General features: G+C 43.8%; 5 protein-coding genes across 6 annotated transcripts; 4 read left to right on the top strand and 1 right to left on the bottom strand.

The window, feature by feature from the left end:
* The first annotated feature begins 472 nt into the window (after nt 1-472).
* On the top strand, nt 473-1,630 carry LOC139781968 (uncharacterized). The gene has a single exon (XM_071720844.1). The coding sequence runs from the start codon at nt 473-475 to the stop codon at nt 1,628-1,630; it is 1,158 nt and encodes a 385-aa protein (XP_071576945.1).
* Nucleotides 1,631-12,425: 10,795 nt separating this feature from the next.
* Nucleotides 12,426-13,628, top strand: LOC139781960 (uncharacterized). Its single transcript, XM_071720837.1, has 2 exons — nt 12,426-12,526; nt 12,590-13,628. Exons 1-2 carry the CDS (start codon nt 12,426-12,428, stop codon nt 13,626-13,628), a joined length of 1,140 nt encoding a protein of 379 aa, XP_071576938.1.
* Nucleotides 13,629-14,867: 1,239 nt separating this feature from the next.
* LOC139781956 (uncharacterized) lies at nt 14,868-16,498 on the top strand. The gene is made up of 4 exons (XM_071720834.1): nt 14,868-15,274; nt 15,363-15,576; nt 15,659-15,931; nt 16,107-16,498. The coding sequence occupies exons 1-4, from the start codon at nt 14,874-14,876 to the stop codon at nt 16,452-16,454; spliced, it is 1,236 nt and encodes a 411-aa protein (XP_071576935.1). The 5' UTR covers nt 14,868-14,873; the 3' UTR covers nt 16,455-16,498.
* Nucleotides 16,499-18,308: 1,810 nt separating this feature from the next.
* On the bottom strand, nt 18,309-20,172 carry LOC139781964 (uncharacterized). 2 transcript variants are annotated; one of them, XM_071720843.1, is made up of 3 exons: nt 19,929-20,172; nt 19,532-19,663; nt 18,309-19,419 (listed from the first exon to the last, which is right to left on the bottom strand). In XM_071720843.1, the coding sequence occupies exons 1-3, from the start codon at nt 20,032-20,034 to the stop codon at nt 18,743-18,745; spliced, it is 915 nt and encodes a 304-aa protein (XP_071576944.1). In that variant the 5' UTR covers nt 20,035-20,172; the 3' UTR covers nt 18,309-18,742. The 2 variants fall into 2 exon arrangements, with proteins under 2 accessions (XP_071576944.1, XP_071576943.1); XM_071720842.1 differs by having other exon boundaries at nt 18,309-19,431; nt 19,929-20,152.
* Nucleotides 20,173-20,574: 402 nt separating this feature from the next.
* LOC139781958 (uncharacterized) lies at nt 20,575-21,459 on the top strand. The gene is made up of 2 exons (XM_071720836.1): nt 20,575-20,693; nt 20,802-21,459. Exons 1-2 carry the CDS (start codon nt 20,575-20,577, stop codon nt 21,364-21,366), a joined length of 684 nt encoding a protein of 227 aa, XP_071576937.1. The 3' UTR covers nt 21,367-21,459.
* The last annotated feature ends 847 nt before the right edge of the window (nt 21,460-22,306 follow it).

Raw genomic sequence — 22,306 nt, 5'->3', positions numbered from 1 at the left:
ATCGGCGGCTGCGGGACGAGGCAAAAGAACGTGAAGCTCGTGAAGCTCGTGATAATTCTTATTTTTATGATTTTTACTTTAAACCTGACTTTGATTCGGAGTATCAGGAGTATCGCTATTGGGCGAATAAAGTTATTACTGATATGCTCATGCTCACTGATACTATGCTCATTCAACTTCGCACAGGCATTGGGAAGTGCGTCGAATTGGCGGTGATGAAAAACATGAACAGACAGAGATCAATTTTACATATCTTTAATAAGATAATAGGTCCTAATCATACATCGATTCAAAGAGCTCTTGACCGTGAACTTAATGATTTTAATGATTGGCACTTTGATGTCCCCTTCTTCAGTCTTTATAATCTTATGCTTAAACATTATTCCATTCTATATTTCTGTCGACGTTGTCCATCGTGTGATCGAGTCACGTGCAAGTGCCCCATCGAAGAATGTGACGTGATCTAAAAAACATGGAACATCCCGATGAAACGGAACGCGACCTGTTGGAACGATCCGACCAAATCGCTACCTTGGGCGAATATCTTGCATGGGCACAGCGATGCGAGGAGTTTATCGAGCGGCTCGAAGAAGACTGTCGTTCCAAACGTCCGCGGCTCTCAATCCGCGAAACAAACAATCCGGGACACAGACAATCTTTAGTGGCAAGAATCGCGCGACTCGAAGGTGCGAAGACTCTATTACAGAGACGGTTCGTACATATCGGTGGTGAGTACGCGGCGGGCAGTAGTAGCGGTAACGAAAACGTGGAAAGACTCGTCTGGCGAGAGATCGATGCCGCGTTCGAAAGCCGTGTATTGACCGGTGCAGTGATAAATACAAATTACATCGAACCGCAAAAATTTCTCGAAGATGCTGAAGTCATCGTGCTCGATCATGTGCGGAACGTCATGCAAAGACACGCAAGTGTAAAGATAAATACTGTGTTCAACGGTGAGTTTGTGACGGGTGACAAACGTGCGAACAAAAGTATCAGCACGAGAAACTGCGAACTCTTTCGTTCGTCCGATCGGTCCAATCTGCGCGAGTGGTACAAGCTACACGTTATCGAGCCCACATTAGCGAAACTCGAAGAGTTTCAGGAACGCGACAGCGGGTGGGCGTTATCGCGTATACTCAATTTGACAGTGAACGTGAACAAGTACAATCCTTTGCGCGCGGGATGTAACATCAAATTACCGCAACAAATTAAATTGAAGGGAGCGGTGATCAACGTGCAATCTATGGACAATGCATGCTTCGCGTGGTCGGTGGTGGCTGCTCTACATCCAGCCGAAAGACATTCGGAACGGGAATCTTCGTATCCTCATTATACAACAGTGCTGAATTTACGAGACATTGAGTTTCCAGTGACGTTGAGCCAAATTAAAAACTTCGAACGATTCAACGACGTGTCGATCAACGTATATACTGTCGAGGGAGAGAAGACGCCGAACGTTCTCCCGATACGGCTCACCGACCTGAAGAGAGAAAAGCACGTAAATCTGCTGTACGTGCAGGAGCCGCGAAACGACAACGTGGGGCATTTCGCGTGGATCAAGAATCTATCGCGTCTCGTTAGCTCGCAATTGAGCACGCACCGTGGTCGGAAATACTTTTGCGATCGGTGAGTACTTATACTCCTTTTTAATAAAATTATAAAATAGGGGAGACCGGGGCTAAACAGTCTGGTTTTTTTCGGTGCCGATTTTTATCAACAAAATAAATAATTTTAGTTAAATGTGGTATACCACTGTAAAGAGTGAACCTTTAGCTACAAAATTTATTAAGGAAATTTTTATCTACGTCGCTTTGTTTAACCGGTATAGAGCAAAAACGACAACGGTGGAAAAATTGAAATCTCAAAAATGCCGGGGCTAATCGGTCCCCCCCCGGGGCTAATCGGTCACACTGCATTTTCAATACATATACGTACATCTAATCCTGAAAAATGATAGGATACATTTTAATAATTGTTTTTTAAGAGAAAAATATAAAAATTTATTTAAAATTTTTATGCAAAACATTATTAAAAAATAATTGTTTTTCCTATTCCATAAAACAATTCAGGCACGTGAATACAGAGGTTAACCAAATCGTAAACTCCCCAACGGCACGTCACATTGTCAACGCGGGCAACCACGGGGAACACGCGTGACGGCGTTCCGGTGCCATAGGATCAGCGCGGACCCTCGAGCAACCTAACCAAGCCGCGTTTCTCGCGGGGGAGCGATAAATAGCGACAGGGGGGTTAGAAAAGCTCGCGGTGGAGCGCGACCATTTTACCGACTCGACGGCGTCCTCGCGCCGATTCCTCGACGCGCCGACGACGACGACGACGACGGCCACGACCACCACGACGACGACGGCCACGACCACCACGACGACGACGGCCACGACCACCACGACGACGACGGCCACGACCACCACGACGACAACGGCCACGACCACCACGACCACCACGACGACGACGACGACGACGACGACGACGACGACGATGACCACCACCGACACCACCACCACTACAACGGCGGCGACAATGACGCCGAGACGATGCGGCGAACGCTGGACGATGCGGTCGCACGCGCGACTTTCACTGACACTGGACACAACGACCAACAACGACAATTTACCGCGGTCGGGAGTCGGGACGATCTACCGCGCGCGCGGCATGTCAACTCTCGCACGGAAATCGCGGGATCTCAGAGCCGTGCCGTGCCTTGCCGTACCTCGCCGACGTGCCGTGAGCGCGAGCGATCTCGAAAACAACGGTCCGCCATCTTTTCGGTCGGCCAAAACACCCGTTTTGCGACGATACGTGCGTACCATTTCCCTCTTACACAACTGACGCACGTGCAAGGGAAGACAGAATCACGCTCGAGGGAAACCTAACCTGAAATCGCCGTGAGCTGAAGTCGTGCGCCCGACGCGCCACAGTGATGAGATTAGCCCGATTAGCCCCGGGTGCTTGTAGACTGATTAGCCCCAAACACAAGTTTCAGGTTTGATCGCCCATGAAATATTAGACATCAACGATAATGAAAAAACTACACTGGATTCGTGTTCAGCATGCATTACTCTTTATAATCACGTACCTCGAGATTTGGAGAGCAAATATTATTGCAGATATTACAAAATTTCCACGCGCAGAAAATTTCACTTTCACCTTCCGAAAATACGTTTGCCCTCGTAAAAATCATAACACGGCAGGTAACCTGCCGAAACTCCGTTGGTCACATGGGTACCATAAGCAGCGTTTACAATGTTAATAGCGAGTTCGCACAATATACAGGTTCCGAGATATTTGATTAGACGTATTTACCCCGTAGACTTTTTAGCCCCGGTCTCCCCTATTTTATTTAATAATTTACAATATTTGTTTTTTGCAGATGTTTGCACTATTTCTACACGAGCGAGAAATTGGAAGCGCACACCGTCGACTGTCAGAAGATAAACAACTGCGCAATCCGACTACCGAGCGAGGACGACAAGTGGCTGAGTTTCAAGAATCACAGCAGGAAAGAGCGGCTTCCATATGTCGTGTACGCCGACCTGGAATGTACCCTTGAGAAGACGGAAGCGGATCCGACAACGCCCACGTTCAGGTTTCAACATCATCGGGTATGTAGTATAGGATACTACGTGCGGTGCTCGTACGACAACTCGTTATCTGCGTATCGATTTCGCCGCGATAAGGATTGCGTCGCGTGGTTCGCCGAGGAACTGAAAGGATTGGCGCATCGCGTAAAGGCTATCTTGTCCGAGAATGTTCGCATGGTAGATCTAACGCGAGACGAGTGGGAGATATTTCGCAGCGCGGCGCAATGTCACATTTGCGAAAAACCGTTCGCGCCAGACGACGTGCGAGTACGCGATCATTGCCACTTGACCGGTCGATATAGAGGTCCCGCACATTCGAACTGCAATCTGAATTATAAAGATTCGCATTACATCCCCGTAATTTTCCACAATTTATCGGGCTACGACGCGCATTTCATTATCACGGAGATAGCTGCCGCGTTCGAAGGCTCGGTCGATGTACTACCGATAACAAAAGAAAAGTACATCTCATTCACGAAGCACGTGAAAGATACAGCGGACAGATCAGATTCGCGAAGCGACATAAAATTAAGATTCATCGATTCGTATAAATTTTTGAGTAGCAGCCTCGATAAATTAGCATCTTTTCTACGTAAAGATAAGTTAAAAACTGTACGTTCTCAATTTTCACAATTATCGACCGAGGACTTTGATCTTTTGACGCGAAAAGGTGTCTTTCCATACGAATACGTGGACAGCATCGAAAAGTTGGAGGACACGTGTTTACCGCCGCGCGATTCATTTTACAGTTCCTTGACCGGTGACACCGTATCCGAGAGCGATTACGCGCACGCCGCGAACGTATGGCAGCGATTCTCCGTTCGAACTCTGGGCGAATACAGCGATCTATACCTCAAAACCGATGTCTTGCTGTTGACCGACGTGTTTGAAAATTTCCGCGACAGCTGTATCGCGAGTTATGGACTCGATCCGGCGTACTACTACACTTTGCCAGGTTTCACGTGGGACGCCATGTTGAAACATACGTGTATCAATTTCGAACTGCTCACCGACATTGACATGGTCTTGTTCATCGAACGCGGTATACGCGGTGGTCTGAGTCAATGTTCAAACAGATACGCGCGGGCCAACAACAAGTACATGCAATATTACGATTCATCGAAACCGTCTTCGTACTTGATGTACTTCGATGTAAACAACTTGTACGGTTGGGCGATGTGTCAGCCACTGCCCTACGCAGATTTTCAATGGGTCGAAGACGTTTCGAATTTCGACTTTAGCGCGATCGCTTTGGATTCGCCCACGGGTTATATTCTCGAAGTCGATCTCGAGTATCCGGAGAATAAACACGACGCGCACGCCGACCTACCGTTCTGTCCGACGCGTGATAAACCGCCCGGCAAACAGCAGGAAAAACTTCTCGCCACGCTGTATGATAAGAAGCGTTACGTCATACACTACCGCAACCTACAGCAGTGCACGCACCACGGCCTTCGCGTCACAAAAATACATCGCGTATTGCAATTCGCTCAATCTGCGTGGCTCCGCACTTACATCAAACTCAATACAAAATTTAGAACACTGGCCAAAAATTAGTTCGAGAAAAATTTATATAAATTGATGAATAACGCGGTTTTCGGGAAAACGATGGAGAACGTTCGCAATCACGTCGATGTAAAATTATTAACAAAGTGGGAGGGTAGATACGGCGCGGAGGCAATGATCGCGCGACCAAATTTTCATAGTCGAAGCATCTTTTCGGAAAATCTGATAGCCGTTGAACTGCGAAAACTTGAAGTTAAATTCGATAAACCTATTTACGTCGGCATGTGCATTCTCGACGTATCGAAAATCTGCTTGTACGAATTTCATCACGAGTACATGTCTCCCCTGTATGGCGACAAGTGTAAAGTCACGTACACCGATACTGACAGTCTGATTTATCACATCGAATGCGACGATGTGTATGAGAACATGAAAGATGATATAGTCAGGTTCGACACTAGCGATTACGCGGTAGATAACGCGTACGGTATCCCACTCGCCAATAAAAAAGTTCCGGGCTTGATGAAGGACGAGAATAACGGCGCGATCATGACCGAATTCGTCGGACTCAGGGCGAAGATGTACGCGTTGAGGGTGGATGGTAAAAAAGATTGTAAAAAAGCGAAAGGTGTCAAGAACAACGTCGTAGCGCGTACTATAACGTTCGACGATTACACGAGGTGTCTGCGAGACGAAATTGAAATGACCCGATCGCAGTCCTGTATACGATCGAAAAAGCACGAAGTGTACACCGTGTTCGAAACAAAAATCGCTCTGAGTCCATACGACGATAAGCGATACATTATACCCGATTCGACCGATACGTTACCGTGGGGACATTATAAAATACCTTTGTAACGTATGTATACATGTATGTAATAGTATAACGTATGTAATAGTATAACGTATGCAGTAGTATATGTATGTAATAGTATAACGTATGCAGTAGTATATGTATGTAACGTAATATATAATGTAGTAGTCGTAGTATGTCATATAACGTATGAATGTATGAATGTAGTATAACGTATTGTGAGTATTATATTACAGTATTGGAAAGAATATTAATAAAGATATTGCACATGTGTATATTTCATATTTTTAAGTATTTTATATTTCATATTTCAAACACTTTACATGTATTACATATTACATATTTTTTATGTTAAGAATAAAATACAGTTTGCACGAATTAAATAACATTGTCCTTGTGTATCCATGAATTGTGCGATCCATCGAATCCCAGCCATTTAACGTAAACCTCGTCGCCCCTCTTGCGCAGTACTTTCTCCACGAGATACACGTCCGGATAAGTCGCGCGATGCAACTCGTGCTCGTAGAACGCTCCAGCGACGGATTTTCCACGATAGTCCTCGAGTAGATAGGTTACGGGATTGGTACGCTGCACTTTAACGATCTTAAACACCTCGGTGGTCCAATTCGGCGTGTAACCCTTTTCGAAAATTGTTTTGTATTTGCTAACGCGCACCGAGTCACCCGCTTTGAATTTTGCCGGACCCGCGATCTTTATCGCGCTGTATACGGTAGCCAAGAGTCTTTTGGCGATCGCGGGGGTAACGTCGACGGGCCGCATGCCGATGGTTCGATGCTTGCGCGCGTTGTAATCCGACACGAGTCGCGGCAAGGCGTCGACCCACTTGTAATTTCCGTTGAGCGTAAACATCTTCCACATGTCGTTCTTTAACGTACGATTGAATCGCTCGACGACCGACGCCTTCAACACCGAATAAGTGGAATAATGATTGATGTCGTGTTTTCTCACGAGACGTTGCACGTCGGTGTTGTAAAATTCCTTCCCCATATCGGTTTGTAGGTTACTGGGGCACCTCCCGCTGTGTCGAATTATCTCGGCGATAGCGTCGGCTGTTTCGCTGCCGCCTTTACCCTTGAGCGGCACGGCCCACGCGTACTTGCTCAACACATCGATGACGGTCAGTATGTAGTGGTAGCCTCCGTTGAAACGTGAGTACGGACGCATCTCAACGATGTCAGCCTGCCACAGGTCATCGCACCCTCGCACTATGACGCGTCTGCGGGGAAAATTTCTTCTCGCCGGAGCGTGCAGTTCTTCGACGAGTCGTTGCTTCTCGATACTTTTACGCACATCGATCGATTTTAACTGTCTCATGTTTCGTTGTCGCCGTTTCTGCTTCTAGTGCATCGTTCGTAGCAGTTTCTGAACAGTTCGTAACCGCTTCTCAACAGTTCGTAACCGCTTCTGAACCATTCGTGAATCGTTCGTTGTTGTTCGTCGTCGTCGTCAGTTAACCGTTGTTTGTCACTCATCGTCGTCGTCGTCGTCGACGACGTTCTTTAGCCGTTTGTAGCCTTTCCTGTCACCGCGTAGTTCGCAGCTGTTTCTGAATCGCTCGTAATCGTTTCTGAGTTGTTTTTGAATCGTTCCATAACCGTCCGACAACCGTTCTTGAACCGTTAGACAGCCGTCCGACAACCGTTCTCGAATCGTTCGTTGCTGTTCGTCGCCGTCGTCAATTAACCGTTGCTTCTCTTCACTCGTCGCCATTCGATAGTCGTTTCTGCTGAACCGTTTCTTCATCGTTCATTAGCCGTTTCCAATCTAACGATGTTCGTACGCCGAAGCGCGTTTACCGCAGTCTGTAACGCTCGCACGTCCTTCTCGAACGAGGTAAGCTTCTCGTCTGACTCTTTTCGTTGATCTGTCAAACTTTTAACGCACCGATCCACGTATAGTTTGTTAACCGCGTCACCGTCAGTCTCAGGTTGCGCTACGCGACGAATCTTGCGCGACCTTGCGTCAAAGTCCGTGGCACTGCGACACAGAGCGTTATTGCGCACGAAATTTCTCATTAATCCGCTCCACCGATGGTACGAAATGGAGTTTGTCGCGTCTCCGCTGTGCTCGAACAATCCAAATTTGTTGATCGGCATTTCGACGCTGATTGAACGGATCGCTGTCGCGCCGTTTAATTTATAATAAGCCCGGCTTCGCGAAGTTCCTCGATGATCGACATGATCTCGTTGTCGTGGGCATTGTTGCCAGCTTGACGCGAAGCGTCGAGCAATCGCAGACGATCCACCAGCTCGTTGGGATCGTCCCAGTGCACGTAGTCGATCTTATTGTCGGTTAGCGTCATCGCGCGAGGCATGGATAATCCCTTTCCGGATTTTTTCTTCTTGGATTCGATCGATATCAACGGTGAGATTACCCATAGATACTTGTATCCCTTGTTACCCTTTACTCGCTCGCGAGGATCGTGCTTGTATTTATGAGCACTTGTCGCCAACAGTATGCTTCTGTACTTTTGCCTATCGTCCTCCGTGTAGAGCTTATCATCGGGTGTTTTTTTGAAGATTAACTCGTAAATACCGGGTGTACCGGCGTATCGTACGTCGCCAATATGAATGTTATCCGCTTTGTCCACGTAAAAACGTTTATTACCGAGCATCATTTCATTCTTGTCGAGATAAACGCCGTACACGTCGTCTATCGTTGGATCGGCGCCCAAAACAGACGAGATATACACTCGGCTCAGTGGACCGAAATTATCTTCCAACGTTTCTATAAACAATTCTCGCCCCTCCGATGTTTGCAACTGCTTTTGAACGGTCGTCCCGATCGAGTCGTCCGTGGTTTCGAAAACATTCTCGTTTTCGAGAAATTCGGGAACATCCACGTTTGCCGCTAATTCGGGACTTGTATGTTGCACGGTTCGCGTCGGTGTAGAGGTTATCGGTGTAGAAGTTACCGGTAGTACTTTCGATCGTTTCGATTGATTAGATTTACGCGATGTCGATGACAGATCCAACCAGGAGTATAATCGTTCCCTCTTTTCTCTCTTCGGTGTAGCATTCTCCTCCTCCTCCTCCCCGCCAGCGACGCTTTCCGGCTCCTCCTTCTTCACCGCGGTCAAGCTCGAGTTGTCGACGATCTTTTTCAGCGGCCCGATGAGGTTTAAAGTGCGTATCCATCTCAATGCCCTTCTCGATCTTACCGGTCTTCAAAGCGCGAAGTTTCTTGCGAATCGAATCACTCGTTTTCGCAATATCTTTCACGATCTTCTCGCGTTCGCGAATATTCTCGCTCCCTTCGATCGCAGCCATCGCGGGAAAACAAAGCAGAGTATCGATCTCTCTCTCTCTGTAACGCTAACGTTTCGCCTCCGACGAGGTATCGGCAACGACTGATCGCTTTTACGGTATCGCGAACACGTTAAATCCTTTTCTGTATCGGCCGTTCGAAAGCGCGCTGTCCTTGTCTATCACCGCGAATCCGTACTTTTGTTGCCAACACTCGTGACACAACGAGCAAAATTCATCGTACGGCATGTCGGTATTCACGTGATTGTTGTACACGTGTTTCAAATTGGTACCGTCCTGCTTGAACAGGATCAGCAGATTCGCGTTGTCGCGTATCAGATGTTTAGGTATTCTCGCGTACGTCTGACAGAGATAGAAGGAGTCGACGCTCGAGTGCCTGCCCATTGAGAAATACTCTCTCACAGCGTCTTGCTTATCGCATGCCACGTCATCGAAGACGAAGATCGAGTTTGGACGCGCGTCCCTCGGTGGAATGACGTCACTGTTATTGGAGAACGTAAAGTAGCCGATTTCGTCGATCGATGTCAATAAATTCTCCAGATATCGATATTTCGGCTGTTGCAGCGATTTCGAGTACACGTACACGTTTTCAAAACGTACACCGTGCGGACTTTCCAGCAAGCTAATCAGAACGTTGGTTTTACCGCAACTCGAGGGGCCGCAAATGATCGCGCGTATAGTAGCCGGCAGCAGCGTACCGTGCCTACGCTTCTCCGCGTTGCCTCCCATCGGCCGTGATCTGTCGTCGCAATTCGTCACGCGAATCGCCAACGGTTGTCGCACGAATCTCATTTTTTCCACACTGTCGACTTTCTGGCTGACTCGAACGCCTATTTATAGGCGAGCGGAACCGCGAATGGCTCAGTAGCAAAAATGTTCGTCCTACTGTCGAGACCTTCCGATATTCGCGACTTAAGCGCCGAACAGCTGCAATTTGTGCCGAAAGCCGTTCTGCTGCAAACGTGCGGCGATCACGTTCACTACGTGTGGGACAAGCTTCCGGAACATATAAAGGCGGATTTGGAGATTCAGACATATCGTCGCTGTTACGAACATTACAATCAACCGTGGCAGCGAACGCACGTCGACGGTCCCGCGCCATTGATAAAGGATTGCGGCGAATGTCGACGAAAAAAATTGGTGGAGGCCTATTAAATCGCGCGATAAACGCACTTCCGTTCGAATTACACATTCCCGGCTATCAATTTTGCGGCCCGGGAACTCGTTTACAAAAACGATTGGTGAGAGGCGATCAAGGTATTAATCCATTGGACGCGGCGTGTCGCGAGCACGACATAGCCTATTCGCGTAACCGCGATCTCACCGAGAGACACGCGGCGGACGAGATACTCGCTGCGGAAGCGCGAAAACGCATTACCGCGAGAGATTCGACTCTCGGAGAGAGAGCTGCCGCTACAGCCGTCTGGGCGACCATGAAGGCTAAGACGAAGCTCGGAATGGGCTTGAAAACGAAAAAAACGAAAACGAGGAAAAGGCTGACGAAAAAACGGATACTTCCTGCAGTAAAACGAGGCGGCGTATTGCCGATTCTACCGTTGTTGGGAGTTCTCGGTTCTCTGGCCGGCGGAGCGGCGGGAGTCGTAAAGGCCGTGAACGATAACAAAGCCGCGCGGCGTCAGCTGGAAGAGATGCAACGTCACAATCGCGCCGTGGAAGGTCGCGGACTTTATCTCGCTCCGTACAAATATGGACGAGGGCTGTATCTCGGCCCGCACAAACGCGGGCGAGGAGTAGCGTCGAAAATAAAAAAAAAACGTCAAAAAGACGTTAAATATGCCCGCGGGTATTACGACTAACGTACAATTGAATCGACTGGCAAGGCGTATGCGCGTACCGTTCTTCAGAGGTGTCTTCATGCGTGATTCGTTACCGATCGGCGGTGTACGTCGAAACGAGAGCGGTATCGTGAATTTGGACGATGCAGCGGGTCCCGGTACTCATTGGGTAGCGTACGCGAAGAGGGAAGATCGAGTCATGTATTTCGACAGTTTCGGCAATCTTCGACCGCCGAAAGAATTGGTGCGATATTTCGGGCCGAGCGTGACGAAGATTGAGTACAATTGCACGTCTTATCAGCGATACGATCAGAGCATCTGTGGGCAATTATGCTTGCAATTTCTCCGGACGATCGACGCTAATTTAAAGCCTGACGGTGCGCCGTGGTGACTCAGTATTCGTTAACGGTTTCCGCCGACATGTCTATAACGTTCACGTTGACCGGGAAGAGCAGCATCCTCGCGGAGCACTATTTTCCCGCCGTGGATCTGAGCGACGGTGACTACGAGCTCGGTCTAACGTGTTTCGAGACTTATCACACGATTCCGAACGTGAATTCTTCGAACAATAAATTTTATTTCGACGAGGATGACACGGAAATTACGATTCCCGAGGGATCGTACGAGATACGAGCCATACATGAGTTTTTAAAACGCGAAATTTCACGAAAACGCCCGCGACGCGTAATTCGTTCCAACGATGATCGTACGTCGGTCGCGAATATCGCCCGAGAGGCGACCGGTCGCGCGAACGGCTACGAAGACGAGATCGCGGAATACCCGATAGTGCTCCGCGCAAATTACAATACGTTGAAGAGCGAGATCAAGTGCGCTTTTAGAGTGAACTTTAACAAACCGAACAACGTTGGATCGCTGCTGGGATTCTCGTCGAAGCGTATATTGCAGCCGGGACAGTGGTACGAATCGGACGCGTCGATTAATATTATCAACGTAAACATTATCCGCGTGGAGTGTAACGTGACCGCGGGTGCGTACAGCAACGGCAAACGTGTTCACACGATACACGAATTTTCACCGAGCGTACCACCGGGATATAAGATATCGGAAACGCCGGCGCAGATCATTTACCTGCCGATCATCGCGCAAAGCGTTTCGGATCTAACGATACGCGTCACGGATCAAGACGGACGATTGCTCGATTTTCGAGGAGAAGAGATCACCGTCAGATTACACGTACGACGGCGACAGCGATAACGCGCGACGTGTGAGATGCTCGTGTTGAACGACTCGGAGCACGCGACAGATAAGAATATCTTTACGACTGCGACGATCGACGATATCGTCAAATCGACATTCGGTGGCGTTAAAAAAGAGACGAGAAAGAAGCTCAACGCATCAAACGTTAAATTTTTACAATCTCTGGGATTCGCGGTACGAAACATCTGAAAGCTGACTGTGAACGATGACTGAAATTCTTAACATCGGAGGCGAGCCGGTCTTTGACGATCGCATCGTCAAGATCGAGACTCACACGTACAACCCGTACGCCAACACAACGTTCGAGTATAGCGACGAGATACGAATACCCATACAACAGCAGGATCTGTATACGTTGCCGTGCGAAAGTTTTCTCTACGTCGAAGGAACATTGACGGTGACCAGAGCAGCCGGTCAAGCCGATAACGTGGTATTGGGGAATAATTGCGTCGCGTTCATGTTCGATGAAATTCGATACGAGCTCGACGGCGTGGAGATTGATCACTGCAGAAACGTAGGAATAACCAGCACGCTCAAGAACTACGTAACGGTATCGTCCGACAGAAGCGTGATCCTGAGAAACGCCGGCTGGGAGCCACAGAATAACGCGAATGGATACTTCAATTTCTGCGTACCGCTCAACCTGTTACTAGGATTTTGCAAGGATTACAAACGCGTGGTGATCAACGCTCGTCACGAATTGGTCATAATACGATCGCGCAACGATAACAATTGTCTGGTGGGAAATCTCGCGTTGGAGCCTACTATCAAAATACTCAAGATACAATGGCGAATGCCTCACGTGGTATTGAGCGAGATCAACAAGCTGTCGATGCTGCGCGCCTTGGAAAACGGACGATATCTAAGTATGGGTTTCCGTTCGTGGGATCTGTACGAGTATCCCCTGTTGCAGAACACGACCAAGCACTCGTGGGCCATTAAGACCGCGACTCAGCTTGAGAAACCGCGATACGTCGTCTTCGCTCTGCAGACGGGTCGGAAGAACGTCATATCCGCGGACACGAGCCGATTCGACGACTGCAAATTGACCAACGTGAAACTCTACCTAAACTCGGAAGTCTATCCGTATGACGATTTGAATTTGGATTTTGGTAAACACAGATGGGCGATTCTGTACGATATGTACGCGCGTTTCTGCAAGGGCTATTACGGATACGAATATCTCGAGCCGAGTCTCACCGTTTCGACTTTTCTACGCTACGGCCCGTTCGTGATCATCGATTGCTCTCGACAAAACGAATCCGTCAAAAAAGCCACCGTGGATGTCAGAATAGAATTCGATTGCATGGAGAACGTACCGCCGAATACCTCCGCGTACTGTCTCATCATACACGATCGCGTGATCGAGTACAATCCGTTGACCAACGTAGTGCGCAAAATAGTCTGAGTGTTCGCGGCAACGTCGACGAAAATTTTCTCTCTCTTTCACTCTCGATACAAATTTATGAGAGGGAAAAAAGGGGAGCAGGATATATAAATCAGAGTGTCGCGAAACGCGCGTCATTCCTCTCGATTCACGCATCGAAGAGAGAGAGATATCTCTTCATGTCCGCACCAACGTTCGTGGACCTGCAAGGTTTCGTCGTCGGGATGAAATTTGTCGTGAAGGAGGCGGCGGTGCTGAGAAACGGAACCGTTCTGGCGCATTACATCTTTACATGCCCCATGCCGTGGAATCTCCTCACAAAATCCGACAAATCGTGCGCTTCCTGGTTGATTCGCAATCACCATGGATTACGATGGGAAGACGGAAACGTGTCGTACAGCAAGGTGAAGCGTTTAATTACATCGGCAGTGCTCGGTGAGGAAGAGGACAACGACGACGACGACGACGACGACGAAATGCCTACTCTCGTGTACGTCAAGGGATGCCAGAAACGAGAATGGCTGGTGGATCTGCTTGAGAATAAAGCGAGAAAAAACCTAAACATCGAGACTCTGGATGCGGATTACGAAGATATCGAATCTTTAAATATTCTAGATGCTACCAATACTATGCGATGTGGAAAACACGTTAAGAATTGCGCATTGCAAAATGTATTAAAAATATTTAACTGGTGGTCGAAACGTCAGGGAGAATTGTCATCTTTTTAAAAAATAAATTTTATATGTATGTGTAAATTTTACAACGTTTAATTTCCCTTCCCCATTAGTCAATAGTGTACAAAATTAAAGAATAAGTAGGTATACGTGACGAATTCTAAGGGTGCGTTCGGAAACGTGAGAGTTGGTGAGTTTCGGTGGAAAGGTAGTGGGGGAACCGTGTGCCTTCGAGTGTCGAGTGTCGCCGAACGCTTCTCACAGAATTTGGTGTGGGACGCCATCTTGGTACTACATCCGTGATAGACGTGTCTTACGTGCGCTCTAGCAAAATTTGCAAAGAAGCCTGGAAAATTAGCTCTTTTACTGTGAAAACAGCCAAGAAAAGGATAAACCCTTTGTGTGCCCTCTCGGACAATAAAGATTTGGGCGTCCTTTTTGGATTTGTCGATTTTGGATCTATCGCCACTTTGACCACGCCGGTTAGCCTCACTTCGAGAAAACCTGTCCAGCTTCATTATAAAGGACGGGAAAGGCCATCCAAATTTATAGAAGAAGAAGAAGAAGAAGAAGAATTTGGTGTGTATACAAAATGGAGGAGCGTCGACGAAATGTCATCCTTGCAATTGCCACAGTAAGTGGACACAATTTATTGAGAACAGCAATTGAAAACCTTCAGTATGAGCAGAGCAGTGATGAAGATTGTGACCGATGGAATCAAGAAGCCAATGCGCTTACAACAAGGATTCGCTGTCGCAGAAATTTAAGACATCGTGTTACAAGAATTGAAGGCTATGTTGCTATAACAATAAATAACTACACAAATAGACAGTTCAGGGAACATTTTCGTGTGACTAGAAACACATACGAAAATTTGGAGCGAATATTGACACCTGAATTGATTAGAAGAGCAGACACTGGGAGAACAACTTTAGATGTCCGAACACAGTTATTGTCAATTCTGTGGTTGCTTGCAACTCCAGATTCATTTAGGTAAGTTTATGTAAATGTTTATGAAACACATTCAATTTTTGTATTAAATTAGCTAACAGAAAATAACACGTGGTTCTATTTTTTATAGATCTGTATCTGACCGGTTTGGAATTAGCAAGTCAATGTTGCATGATTCTATGAGAAGAGTTGTGGCTTCCTTAAATACCTTAGCGGACAGGTTTATAAAATGGCCTGTAGGTGATCGCTTAGACATAGTGAAATATCGTTTTTCACAAACTGGCTCTCTTTCTGATGTGATAGGAGCAATTGATGGATGTCATGTTCCTATCCCAGCACCCAAGGTAACTTGTGTTCTTTTTATAATTTATAGAAAACGCTTCTAAACTTTTTTGCTAGTCTTCAAAATATGTCTTATTTTCTCAGGTCGATTCTATTTCATATAGAACAAGAAAAATGGAATATGCAATTACGCTGCAAGCTGTCTGTGATGCAGACATGATATTCACAGACTGTTTCGTAGGGTTTTCTGGATCTGTTCATGATGCCAGAATTTTCAGAAACTCTGATCTATGGCATGCAGTAACGGAGAGTGAAAATGATTTTTTTCCCAATAATGAAATAATTATTGGCGATAAAGCTTATCCAATACTGTCGTGGTGTTTAGCTCCGTATATTAACAGAGGCAATATGGCTCAGGTAAGAAAACTTAATTTTTTCACACACGCGCGCGCACACACATACACACATACATTTTATTTACAATTGTGTTCTTAATATAAAAAAATTAATTTATTTTATTTTATATTATTAGTTTTACATATAATTTCTTTGATTTCTACGTTGCTTTAATTAATTTTTCTTTTTTTTATAGGCACAGAAAAATTTTAATCAACAACTTTCTAAAATGAGACAAGTTATTGAAAGGGCTTTTGCTCTATTAAAAGGAAGATTTCGACGATTAAAATATTTACATATGAGTCGTATCGATCTAATACCATATGTAATTTTAGCTTGTTGTGTTCTTCACAATGTTTGCCTTGAAGGGTATGACGATGACATACGTGATTTTATAGAAGAGGATTTGGAACAGGATCCTGATAACAACGATAATGCGGATGAGGAAGGCAGGGAGGTTATCCCTGATCGATTACCAAACGATCAAAGAGGAGTAGCCCGTCGCGAATATTTGACAGCTCTCTTAGCACAAAATCTTCCATAAATAGTGACATACTTATATGTAAATATGTATATTTGATTTTTGATAAATAATTATATTAATTTAATAATAATAAGAGAAATAGGATCGACAATATACAATCAAGAATTAGAAGCCTTGCGATCCAAGCCTAGTTCTTTGACGGCCTTATGTTAGTTTCTGTATATATATATACTATATATATACATATAATTTTTCCAACAAATATATTAATTTAATTATTAATTTAATTATTACTTAATTAGTTTGGAATTAAAATAAAAAAGTAGGGGAGACCGGGGCTAAAAGGTCAGTTTTTTTTCGGTGCCGATTTTTAACAACAAAATAAATAATTTTAGTTAAATGTGGTATACCACTGTAAAGAGTGAACCTTTAGCTACAAAATTTATATAGAAAATTTTTGTCTACGTCGCTTTGTTTAACCGGTATAGAGCAAAAACGACAACGGTGGAAAAATTGAAATCTCAAAAATGCCGGGGTTTAAACGTCACACTGCATTTTCAATACATATACGTACATCTAATCCTGAAAAATAATAGGATACATTTTAATAATTGTTTTTTAAGAGAAAAATATAAAAATTTATTTAAAATTTTTATGCGAAACATTATTAAAAAATAGTTACGAGGGTTCCTCTTTCCGCAGAAGTCACTCGCCCGACTTGTTTCACTCCTCGACGTCCGATGACTCTATTCGGTGTCTGAACGGTTGTAATTCCCGTCTCATCCATATTCCATATGCAGTGAGCCTGGAAATGCCCGGAAATGCCTTGGAAATGCATCTGGACTGCTTACTGACCGATTAGCCCCAAACACAAGTTTCAGGTTTGATCGCCCACCAAATATTAGACATCAACGATAATGAAAAAACTACACTGGATTCGTGTTCAGCATGCATTACTCTTTATAATCACGTACCTCGAGATTTGGAGAGCAAATATTATTGCAGATATTACAAAATTTCCACGCGCAGAAAATGTAACTTTCACCTTCCGAAAACACGTTTGCCCTCGTAAAAATCATAATACGGCAGGTAACCTGCCGAAACTCCGTTGGTCACATGGGTACCATAAGCAGCGTTTACAATGTTAATAGCGAGTTCACACAATATACAGGTTCCGAGATATTTGATTTGACGCTTCAACCCCGTTGACCTTTTAGCCCCGGTCTCCCCTACAATGAAAAAACAATTGAGTATTTTTTATTTATATTATATATATAATGCGTGAACATATTAATAATTGCTTCGTATATCATGGACTTAAATAAAAAATTCTTGCTTTGCGATATACAGACTTTCTAAAATATACATAACGTCAGTCATAAAAAATGCATAACTCAAGAAATTAAAAAAAAATTACATGTCTCTTCACTAAAATACTTTTAAATTATATTCATTTAGTAGACAACGATATACATTTAAGAATGTAAAAAGAGAAACAAGAAACATTAAATGAATATTGCTTATAATCTATAAGGTACATCAATCAGACCGTTAAACGATATTGTGAAAAGTGAGTAAACTTATTTTAAAGCCAGACCCTAAGATATGGAGTTTATATGTTAACATTTGGATCTTTTCATCACAGTCTTTCGTGCATAACATTTGAGCATCAATTATGCATTATGTAATAAATCATTTAAGTATATCTATAATCTTATTAGTCAATAATATGCTTTCTTTTTGTTCCATTTTCATCATGCAATGCGTACATTGCATGATACATAATTGACGCTTTGACTAGCAAATGTAGCATATATATATATATATATATATATATATATAAACATCTACATTTACTTCAACAGTTACTATAAAGAAAAGATACAAGAACACTTATAACACTAACAAACTGTCTTATATTATATTTTATGTCTTATATTTTATATTTAGTTAAACCGTAATTATCACATAATTCCGGAAAACTGCCCAAGCAAAAAACATTAATTTTTAATATTAATTATTGCAAATAATATATGTCGATGTTTAAGAAACGTACACTAAAGTTTTACTTGTTTATTAAATATTAATGTTTTCTACTTAGGTGGTACACTGCGCACGTCAACGATTCGTTCCTTTAGCGAGTTTTATAAGAAATTTGTGTTATATATAGCCCGTATCAAGTCGCTAGAAGAACGAATCGTTGAAGCGCGGTGTACACTGCCCATCATTTATTAGTTCCATTTCCCTAGCAAATTTATATAAGATGTGTTACATATCCTATATCAATTTGCTAAAGAAATGGAAAGAATTAATGACGAGCAGTGTACAATCATTACGGAAATACAAAATCACAATTTATCAATAAGTTTCCTCATCATTTCTTTATAGATATCAATTGCTACCTTAGATTCAGCAATGACTTCTTTGTGGCGTCTTTCTCTTGCCTCTTCACGAACTTGTGCATCGGCAAGAAGAGCAGCGGACCAATCTTTTAACTCTCGTTCAACTCTAGTCATCTTTTTTTTTGTTTTCGGAAGACCTTCTTCACTTTGACTTGTCGATGACTCAGAATCTCCAAAAATTTTGTCGAAATCATTTTGCTCTTTAGAATTTATCATTGTTCTGTGTCTTTTATTGAGATTAGAGGCAAGAGAAACAGGCTTGACACACGGCTTTTCGCCTAAAATTTCATCTAAATCTTCGTAAAACTTACAAGTTTTGGGATCATTCCCCGATTTATTATTGTGATCCTTTGTTTCCATATATTTTCTCTTGATATCCTTCCATTTATTTTCACACTGGATGTGAGTTTTTTGCTTCCATTCAGGATTAGTCTTAATTAAATCCTTGCTTATTAAAGACCACACATCCCGGCTCTTCATGGTTTTAAAATGGTTTTCATGGTCTTGCCAAAGATGAATTAAACATTTTACTTCATTATCATCCTTCCAACATGCTGCAGCAGAAGTTGCAGAAGAAACTGTAGAAGAAGCTGCAGAAGCTGCAGAAGAAGTTGCAGAAGGAGCTGTAAAAGAGACTGCAAAAATTACATAGACGCATTAATATTTTTCAAATATGACAAAATATTTATTTTCTGCTTTGTAAAAAAGCATTTAAAAAAACAATAAAGTTTTTACCTATTGATTCAGGTTGTTCAGTCATGCAAATATTGCCTGAGTCACTGTTATGTATGGACGACTCCTCAGTCAATCGCAGGTTGAAGAATTTTATTGTTTCTTCACATACAGGCACGACGAAAATGTTGTTATCTGCAAAATGAAATAATAATTACATTCCTCTAACAATACAATAATTGAGCATTGTGAAAAAATCTTTAATTTTTATGCAAAATTAGGATTTTGAAAATTAGAAGAATTGTAAGCGAAAGAGCTGTGTTACTATTGCTTTCAATATTAACAAAAAACAATTATATTGTAATTATTTTAAATTTATAATATGATGCAAAATATGAGGAAAGGTTACAAACTTTATAATTTTTGTTTATATGATTTGAATATCAATGTAACAACTCACCTTGTACATCTTGAACGAGTAGATTTCCATCAGAATTAAATAACGGGACATCTCCTGCCATTACAACTTGATGCCGTCCTTTTATCAATGTAATGTTATTATTCATTATTTTTTGCTTTACGATACTAATAATCTTTACTAATAATAGGTTATAAACAAGTCAACAACACGCGCCAAGCGAACACATGCCACCGATTCCACCGACTCCGCCCGCTTTTTTGTCGAGTGGGTTAGTGGCACTCGGTGTGTTCCCCTGTAGGTTTTCGAACGGCTTCACGCGAGTGCACACTGAGCATTTCCGAACGGTTGGTGTGTGTTAGTGTGCACACGAGAGGTGTTTCCGAACGCAGCCTAACTCGAGAGCTTCGAGGGGGGGTATCAGGTTTGGACGAACATGTCTGAACATGTTTCGCGGTTGACGTCATGCGGAGAGGGGGTATACGTCTTAATAAAAAAAAAACATCCTACCTTAGTCCCCTCTCCTAAATTTCAGAGCGCTGATTGCGCGTTCCAAAAACATTAATTTCCCCCTCCTTCATCATAGTTTTGAAAGTTGCCGCGTATATTCGATTAATTTTACAACGACGATCAGTCTTGCATCGACCGCTTGTATCAACGGTCCGCGTCTCCATAACCGAGAGAAAAAATGTTCAGCTCCGCTGAAGGAAGCAGCAGCAGCAGCGGTGGTAGACGCATGAATTATTACGTACCGATTCACGATGGTGATGATGATAAAACTCCATCGTACGAGAACAAGTGTAACAAGTAAGTTTTCGTTTTTTTTCTTAAATTATAAAGCTTTATATTTTTTAAAATTGCAAATTATAAATTGTATTATTATTTTGAAAGTAATCTCATTTATTTTTTCTACAGCATTTCGTTGGAGCGTCGCGCGGTTCGTATACTCAGCAGACGATACGCGTTTACGGCTACGGGATACAAATTCCTTGAAGTTGGCGTTAACGTGGGTCCACCGAGTTACGTGGAGATCGCCGTAGGAGATAATCGAGGAACGGAATTGATACTGTCCCTCGAAACGTGGAAGGGATTCCACGAACAACGGCGGAACATTCAGAATTTCCTTCGATACACTAAAGATACGTGTGATTTTATAAGCGTTGGACCGCTAACGTTGAGAATTTGTACGATTAACGGTGTCAAACTCGTACGTCTCGAGTCTTTAAACGTACGCTTAACGATGACCGAATCGACGTTACACCGTATGCTCGATCTTGATATGTGCATCGACGCGATGTTCCATCGATTGAGTAGAATTGTCGAGACGGTTGATGTCAAGTTCACGCAATTCTCCAAAATCGCGTCCACTGTAACGGATCCTACGCAAGTGTTAAATGTAATACGCGATAGCGATGCCTTCGATAAACATCAACTCGTCGATTGTGAGCTCGCAGCTTTATTTTTTAGTGCGCTTCCGTAGTACGTAAGAACAAAAAAAATGTAAAAAAAGAATAAAAAAATGTATTTCTTTTTAAATATAAATCATGTCTTAATTTCTTCACACGCATTTACATTCGAGCCGTATATGCGACGTTCCACTCGAGCCACTTGAAATTTATAGTATCGTATATCGTACACTATGAAGCGATGCTCCGGCGACGCTCGCCTATGTGGTGCCGATGCTTCAACGAATCCTTGCTTGCTATTGTAATGCTAGATATATTTTATCTTAATTACTTTTCTCTGAGCTCTAGTTCAGTCCTCTGCAGTCAGTTAAAGTCAGTCCTCTGCAGTCAGTAGTGTGAAAACGTTCGCGAGCAAAGAATATATAAGAAAAAAATGGAAAGATTTCGTAGACGTAGAATCGAAGATTGTATTGAAATCATTCACCCTGCCATCGGGGTATGTATATCTAATACCGTTGCGTGCGTGTCGCCCGGTATGCTTTTCGAACTCCAAGCTGAAGCGTGCAGCGAGCGGTCTTTTAATAAACGAGTCGTTATTTTCGTGAGTGCGCGAGTGTGAATGAGTGTCTGAGAGAAATCATGGACTCACTATCGACCTGGGCGTAACATTTTTGAAAAGCATACCGGACGGCATGCATGCATGCAACAATACTGTATGCACATAACTGTATATTTAAATATATGGGACGATCCACGTCACTTTTACCCCCCATCTGTCCAAAATTGGTATGGACGGATTTTAATGACCAAGGGCGGAAAATGTTTGTCTTGAAAAGAGCTTTCGAAAGGCGTGTGGCATATATGCGCAATTCAACATGGCGTCATAGTTATGGCTGCTTAAAGGGATAAATTCAAAATTTCAGATCCAACATGGGCAGATAAAACGGTGAAAAGTAACTAAATTCATGTGAAACTCAGTATTTGGGAAATTTTGGGGTCGCTGATTACGAATCT

This window comes from Temnothorax nylanderi, unplaced genomic scaffold, assembly GCF_030848795.1.
Source record: "Temnothorax nylanderi isolate EJ_2023f unplaced genomic scaffold, tnyl_v1.0 TNYL_tig0377_pilon, whole genome shotgun sequence".
Lineage (NCBI taxonomy): Eukaryota > Metazoa > Arthropoda > Insecta > Hymenoptera > Formicidae > Temnothorax > Temnothorax nylanderi.
Note: the sequence above shows the minus strand (reverse complement) of the source record. Positions and strands in the feature narration are given on the sequence as shown.